Source organism: Dysidea avara, chromosome 2 (assembly GCF_963678975.1).
Source record: "Dysidea avara chromosome 2, odDysAvar1.4, whole genome shotgun sequence".
Taxonomy (NCBI): domain Eukaryota; kingdom Metazoa; phylum Porifera; class Demospongiae; order Dictyoceratida; family Dysideidae; genus Dysidea; species Dysidea avara.
Window position 1 is genome coordinate 41272669 of NC_089273.1, and position 7844 is coordinate 41280512.

General features: G+C 38.1%; 2 protein-coding genes across 2 annotated transcripts; both read right to left on the reverse strand.

The window, feature by feature from the left end:
• Positions 1 to 2872: 2872 nt before the first annotated feature.
• LOC136246324 (52 kDa repressor of the inhibitor of the protein kinase-like) lies at positions 2873 to 4546 on the reverse strand. Its single transcript, XM_066037719.1, has one exon. It carries the CDS (start codon positions 4478 to 4480, stop codon positions 2873 to 2875), a length of 1608 nt encoding a protein of 535 aa, XP_065893791.1. The 5' UTR covers positions 4481 to 4546.
• Positions 4547 to 4928: 382 nt separating this feature from the next.
• Positions 4929 to 5861, reverse strand: LOC136246325 (uncharacterized). Its single transcript, XM_066037720.1, has 3 exons — positions 5775 to 5861; positions 4984 to 5589; positions 4929 to 4933 (listed from the first exon to the last, which is right to left on the reverse strand). Exons 1-3 carry the CDS (start codon positions 5836 to 5838, stop codon positions 4929 to 4931), a joined length of 675 nt encoding a protein of 224 aa, XP_065893792.1. The 5' UTR covers positions 5839 to 5861.
• Positions 5862 to 7844: the final 1983 nt, after the last annotated feature.

Consider the following 7844-nt stretch of genomic DNA (forward strand, 5'->3'; position numbering starts at 1 on the left):
TCCTGTACCACTGGAAACACCATTATCAAGCTAAAACTGCTGAAGCTGCTCTTCCTACAAAGTCACAGAGTTCGCGAATGCACTAATTTAATAGAATGCTTACAAAACATGTGTACTTGTGTGAACTAGCAGTGGTGGAGGCTATTGTAGTTGCGTAGGATTAATTCCTTTGCTGCTTTACTGCTTAGTACTAGCGGATAGGCTACTGTGAATGGCCAGAAGTAAATACTTAGCGATGTAGTTAGTATTACGCTATCCGCTTAATGCTGACCGATAAGCTAGTTTATACTGATCTACAAATATGTTGTCACTATATAGACTGTGTAGAAAAGGCTATGTGTAGCCTATATCTAACCTATTTACACAGCAAAAAATACCACATTTCCGGCAGTTATATCGGTACAGGAAATGTCAAGGAAATTTTCTGTTTGAATTTCTGACACATTTCCTGTACTTGTACATATCACCTTTCCAAGTGATTTCCAGTTTTGCAGGAAATGCCACTAACAAAAATGTCAAGGAATATTTTGTTCATATTTCTGGCACATTTCCTGCACTAATACATGCCACCTTTCCAGGCAATTTCCACTCATGCAGGAAATGTCACATTTCCTGGAACTGGAAATGTCAAGGAAATTTTTGGTTTACATTTCTGACACATTTCCTGTACTTGTACATATCACTCTTCCATCTAATTTCCAGTTGTGCAGGAAATTCCACAACCAAATTTTGTTAAGGAGTTCTTTGTTCACATTTCTGGAACATTTCCTGTACTAGTACATACCACCTGTCCAGGTGATTTCCAGTTATGCGGAAATTTCAAGGTAATTTGTTTACATTTCTGGTGCATTTTCTGTATTAGTACATATCACCTGTTACGGTAGTTTTTGCAGTTAGGCATGTAATATAAGTTTGACACGTGCCACTTTTACTGTCATTGATTTGAAGTTACTATGGAATTTTAAATTAATATGGTTACACTTCAGCTCAAATTACTGTAGAATTTTGCAATAATTTTATTTTCAGTTTGTACTATGCAGTTTAACTGGTATAGCTAAAGGTAGAATTATTACATGAATATTATCTGCATCCACTGAAAATTCTATCACACACTTCACAGTTTTTGTTGTCTTGCAGAATATAGAAATTAACCCATGCACCAAACTTTAATCCCATGATCAATATACCTATATGTGTAATAACAAATTATTACAGCTTGAAAAATGCTACATGCTGTTTTGATATAATAGGTTTACCACAATTTGTAATTGCTAGTAATAGTTAAACAAACAAATGGGTGGCTTTCCAGACACTCTCATTGGTAACCATGGCACAAAACAAAAAACAAGCAACCTTTGCATAATTACGTCACTTTGTATTATGAATTACACAGGATCACCATAAAACTAAATAATATTATAGGCTGTTATGTGTCATCTCACAATAAGCAAAAAATCATTCTATCGATGAGCTGGAACAATTTTCTATACACAGCGAACTGGGAAACTCAGTCATCTCCCATACATTTTCTACAGTATCTGTTGGAGCTTCAGCACACACATTTCTACTCTTACCAGAGGAGTACCACTATAACCAGGTCAACACATAATTATGTATACAAAACCAATGAAGCTACCATCCAGTATAGCCAGTACTGCTACTGGATCATAGCAGTAGTGGCTAGGATCCATTGTGCCACTACAACTGCAATAAAATTTCTGGAATAAATGTATAAAATTCTCACCAGCATACGTATATGTAGCTAACTCAACTCAGATATTTTACTATCAGCAGCCACAAACTATAGGGTGGTCCGTTGAGAGATTATTGACAACGAGTCAATGAAGGGGACTGAATGCCATTAGGAGCTATATTGGCTACAAGAAGTACATGTCTATTTAAGGTAGTATTCCCACACAATTTATCATAGAAAAACGACTCTACATAATGTATGAGTATGACACTACAGCAAATGGGATCGACATTGTGATGTGTGCTTTGCTTTACATCTGATGCATAATTACTTACATAGAATGCACTTAAAAGATTTTGGTGTAGCTATTTGTCAATTTCCAGTTTGGCTCAGTGGGAATTGCACATGATGTGTAGCCAAAGCTGATCATACATGCAAAATTCTGTATCTAATTATATAATCAACTCCTTCATTTATTACAGCAGCTACTACGTGTATACATGTTTCAGCATGTCTCGGGCACTGAGCCAGATTGCCAGTTGCTCACAGTACTAATCACCCGTGGGTACTGAAACCATCTCTGCCTCTGTATCCAGATTGCACTACTTGTCCTGAACAATTAAATTGATCAAATCTGATAAGTGTGAACCAAAGTGTAAGCGAACAAGACTACCAAGCAGGGCCAGCTCTGGCAAAATAGAGTTGGGTGGGCCACCACAGTTGAGGGTATAGCAATTGTAGCGTATTTTCAAGGGGGTCTGGGGACAGGCCCCCCCTCCACCAGGAAAATTTTTAAAATCATCACTCAAGAGATGCGGCAATCTGAAACGTAATTTAGTTGGGTGCTGACAGTTGCAGGCTGCTCAACAGAATCTTTGAAGTAAGTCTGAGTGTACTGAAGGGCTGAAATGATATTAAGTAGAGTGGCGGATCTAGGATTTTTGAAAGGTGGTTTCCATCGGTAGTAGATCCCAGACGATACCTGTAAACCATTATCAATTATGAGCTAGCAAACTTAGTAGTTAGCTAGTTATTAGTGAGCTTTTCAAAGTTATAGCTATATAATATACTAGAATACTTTACATGTGTTGATAAATCATTAATTATTGGGTAGCTATGTAGTTAACTACGTATGTGCATTTATAATTACAGTTAGTTAGTTACATGTCTAGGAATTAGCTAGTCAGAAAGAATGAATGGCAGTTTGATTCTACGAGGATGCCTTTCCATAAATGATTTTACAAGTTCTGCCATGCACAGTTTATCACAGTAGTTTCTGTTGACTTTCATGATAGCAAGACCACTCAGTCTATCAGCAATCATAGTGGAACGTCGTGATGTTTTTATTAGTTTTAGCTGGCTAAAACTTCTCTCACTTTCACATGATGTTATAGGAAGCGTCAGTGCAAGTTGAAGTAGGATATGTATGTTGGGAAAATTTAAATAATCACAAGCCTTATAGACATCAATAAGCTTTCTAGGTAATTCATCTCCAGATTGCTTTTGCTTCCACATTCTGACCCACATGCGATATTCTGTAGGAAACATTAGAGCATGTGGTATATCATTTTGATAGAAATCCACAGCCTGTAAAAGAACTCCAGGGACATCATCTTCACTATCTTCTGCATTGTCACTACAACACTCAGTAGGCAGAAGATATAGCAGTCCAAAACCATGAAGAGGGTTTTCAATAAACCTGTCTTGTAGATCAGAAATGATGTGGGAAATGAATTCATTATAATAAGAAATTCTGTAGTACTCCTCAGTGCTGGATGCTTGAGCATTATCTCTATGGACTTGTCTTCTATTAATTCGAGGCTGGGTTAATCTGAAGCTACTACCATGCACATCTTGACCTAACTTGTTAGCGCTTGTGAAAATCTTATTAAATTCTCTCTGTGAATTTTCTCTCATTTCTTTGAGAGACTTGATGGTATTTTTAACTTCTTTATAAGCATATAGCACATCAATAGCCTGCATCTGCAACTTCAAAGTTAATGCTCTGAGTGATGACAGAACTTCAAGTAGTATCTTGAAACTAATCAAGAAAGGGGAAGATTCAAGTTGATACAAGAATCCATTGGCTTTGGAAATGGTTTCCCCATCCCAGTTCCAATTTGTCCCTAGGTCTTCAAACTGACCTGGACTACTGATGGCTTGTAGAGTCATATGCACTGATGGAAAAAGCTCTAAGAAAACAATGTATGAATCTATGCGTTCAACCCATCTTGTTCTACATGCATCTTTGAGCTTTTTTGCCTTTGGCAATGGATTAATGGACTCCACAACTTTGTCAAATAGTTGTTGCCTTTTTGGTGAAAATTTAAAAAACCTAGATATTTCACCAATGCACGATTCAGCATTTCTAAATGCTTGAACCTTACATGCAGCAACAATTGACAAATTCAACTGGTGGGCCGCACAATGTGTATACAGTGCCATAGGAGCTTGTTCCTGAACAAGAGCTTTACAACCTGACTTAGCTCCTGCCATATTTGAGCTTCCATCATAGCACTGGCCACGTAAATCAGAAAGGCAAAGCTCCCAGGAGGAAAACTTTTGCAATATTGCATCTGCAATACTCTTTCCAGTAATCCTTTCTACTTGGACAAAATCTAAAAACACTTCCTTTACAGAGAAATCTAAGCAGTAGCGCACTGAAATAGACAACTGCTCCCTATTGGCTACATCTGTTACTTCATCTGCAATAACTGAGAAATACTTTGCCTTTCTAACTTCAGTTAAAATGCTATTGCGAATTTGTGCACCTATGATATCTATCATCTCATTTTGAATGGTTTTATATGTGTACAGAGCATTTCTTGGAGCATTCTCAAGGTGTGTGTGAAGAATTTCATCAGTTTCTGCTCGAAATTTGACTAACTCAACAAAATTTCCCACATTACTGCTTTCTTCTTCCTCAAACCAAGGGATATTATCATCCCTGTGACCTCGCAAAGGAAGCCCTTGCTTCCCACAGAGCAATGTAATTCTGAAAAGTGACTCTAGTACCTTTTGGTTATGTTCTATTCGCCGCTGCATTTCTCTTTCAAAAGCTATATCAATTGATTTTGTAGGGTTTTTATACCTGGTAAGAAATTCTTTCATCCGTGTCATTGCAGTCAAATGATAATCTCTTTTTGCATGTGCATTCATTTTTTGTGACCGTACAACCCAGTTTTTGAAAGGTACTGAAACAAACTGCCCTGCAGCTTGTCCACCAACAGTACCTTCAAGCTGAGTAAAAAATACACATGCACGACAAAATACCCCATCAACATGCTGACTGTAGTGAAGCCATGGGTGTTGCTTCAGCCAGCTTGGCTGAAACTGCCTGTAAGAACCAGACCCATAAGGTCGTGTACGTGGATAAGAAGCATTAGAATTTGGCTCACAAGACAAAATTTTAAATATATGCTCCCTACTGAGATTTTGCACATTGATCCCACTTTGCAGTAGCTTACCAATGTCACATTCAGTGACAGCCACAGCTCCTGCCACTGCAGAACTGGTTTCAACTGCTGAAGCATTGACGTCTACCATACAATTATTGTTGTGTACCACTAAAGTGTTGATATCTGTTATTATTTCTGTACCACTACTATTACCACCATCACTAATAATGTCTGATACAGAATCTGCATCTGATGGTAATTGCCTGTTAGACCCTACACTACCATACTCAACTGCTTGGATGTCATTGTTAACAATGCCAAGACAATCAGCCTCATATTCATCCTCAATCATTTGACAATCATCACTGTCAACAAACTGTGAAACAGGCTCGATCTGACTTGAGTTAGTGGTTCCAGTCTGCATGCGATCTGCTAAAGATCCTGGCATATCTGTCACAGCCGTGCTGATAGCACCCACCTCAACACACCTTGCATCACCTATATGCAACAAGCCAGGAAAAGCATAGGCATGAAGTTAGATAGGTTAGCTATGTAGTTATATGGCCAGATAGTTCAGTAAATTGTTGAGCTATTACTTCAATTGGGAAATTCCATTATTGACTAAAATAAGAGCCTAAGAGGGGGTCAATAATTCCACTACCATTAACTAAAAATTAACTTACTTGTTGGTTTGCTTTTCTTAGTAAAATAAGAGGTAATGTTACCATGCTTCCGTTTGCAACTCATTTCCGTCGTATTCTAATTGGTGCCCACCAGTAGTAAATGCACGTATTTGGGCATGTTTCGCTACAAATGATTAGCTTAACATAACTTGTTTACCTTTAGTGGTTAAGAGAACTCTTAGTTGGTTAAGAAGAGGATGTATAGCAGTACAAAGTATGTTTTTAACAACTGTAGTTGATTAATGCATGATTGTAAATAATTTTATTAATACCAATTTGAAAGGGGGTTTCCGTGGAAACCAATGAAACCCCCCTGGATCCGCCACTGAAGTAGCAAACTCTTACGTGCAATTGTATGGCTTCTCGTACGTTAGTCTGTGCACTAGAGTTTAAATTGTACTAATAACCATAGATTATAGCCCTCTATACAATCTATAGTATAGCTACGTATAAAGCTTAGCTAGCTGTACATGAGGGAAGATACTCTCTTTCTCTTCTAAAGTAAAAGGTTGGGTCGTTCGCAAAGAGCAAGAATTTTAACCGATTGATTTTAACCTCGATTTTACTAAGCGTACAACTTAATATTTTTTCTGACAAAAGTTGAGGCGTTTGTTATGCTGCGGGGGAACATTAAAAATGGCGACGTTGGCAGGTGCTGGCAGAAAGTTGGAGAGAATCGAAGCGTTCTTCTGCGACATAGAGAAAGAGAAGACTCCGCAAGCAAGTAGTGAAATTAAACATTGCCAGTGAAGCGGCCGTCTCAACTCGAGGGGTTCTGGACTCAAGTCACTACTCGCACATCACCCGCCTACCTTAACAGCTATAATTCCATATGCGTATATGAAAAGGAGTGGTATTATTGCCACTGCTTCTAATGTGAAGAAACAAACAAGCTCTTCTTACTACAACTCGGTGCAGGAAAACAAGGTAGGCATCATTTAGAGTCGCCTAGTCCATTACACAAATATTTATTATATCCAGGTTATCAAAATCGCACTCATCAATAGAGTAATAGTATGTCTGGAGATAAATATAGTGTTACTCGTCAGCAGAATGTATCACCAGATGTATTAAGCTTTGCCAAGATGGTGAACATCATTAAGACTATAGCACCTGTTGAAAAAGTCACTCGGACCTCAGGATGCCAACCTACAATTGAGTTTGAGCTGTTACTGAATATGTCGTTGATGTGTCACCTGGTCTGTACGTGAGGTTCTCTTTGTGTTTACAAGTCTTGTTTGTAATTATGTGTTTATTTGTTTGTAGTATTTGTTTATTCTGTGGTGTATCATTAAACAAGGCCACAAACAGACATCCTGTTCAAAATATGTGTAACCTTATATCCTACATCGCTCATATCTTGCCTACAGTAATTGTGCTAAGTAGTGAGTAGTATGTATGCATTCCCAGGTGCATTTGGATTGAACATAATACCACACAGTACTTTACCATTATTTGTAACTTGATTTTAGAAAGTGATCCAGATTATACACCGGGGGAAATTGAACGACCACCTCTAGTCGGTAGCTACACTATCAAACTATCCGGCGATTTTGATGCTCAAAACTGGTTTCTTGAGGTTATGTTTTCTGGGTGTCCTGTCAGGCTCTAGTCACCTTTTCTGGCTTTGACACAAGGACCTCGCTTCATGAGAATCAGTGGTGGATGGCCTTCAACAGTCAGCCAAAGATTTTGGTATTGATTCTGCTGTATTTAAGCCACTTAAGGAGCTAGTTTTCAAGAATAGCTGCCAACCTGCTACTAATAGGCCTAATGTATTTTGTGGAGTGGACTCACACTAAGCTAGAAACAGCTTCTTAACAATTATCCAGGCATTTTCTAGTTCTTGTACCACTGTAGACACTAATGTCAAGCTAAAACTACTGAAGCTGCTCTTCCTACAAAGTCACAAATATCGCATGTGCACTAATTTATTAGAATATTTACAAGATGTTATAATAGTGCATAAATAGTTTAGATATAGGCTACACATAGCCTTTTCTACACAGTCTATATAGTGACAACATATTCGTAGATCGGTGTAAACTAGCTTAGCGGGCAGCATTAAGC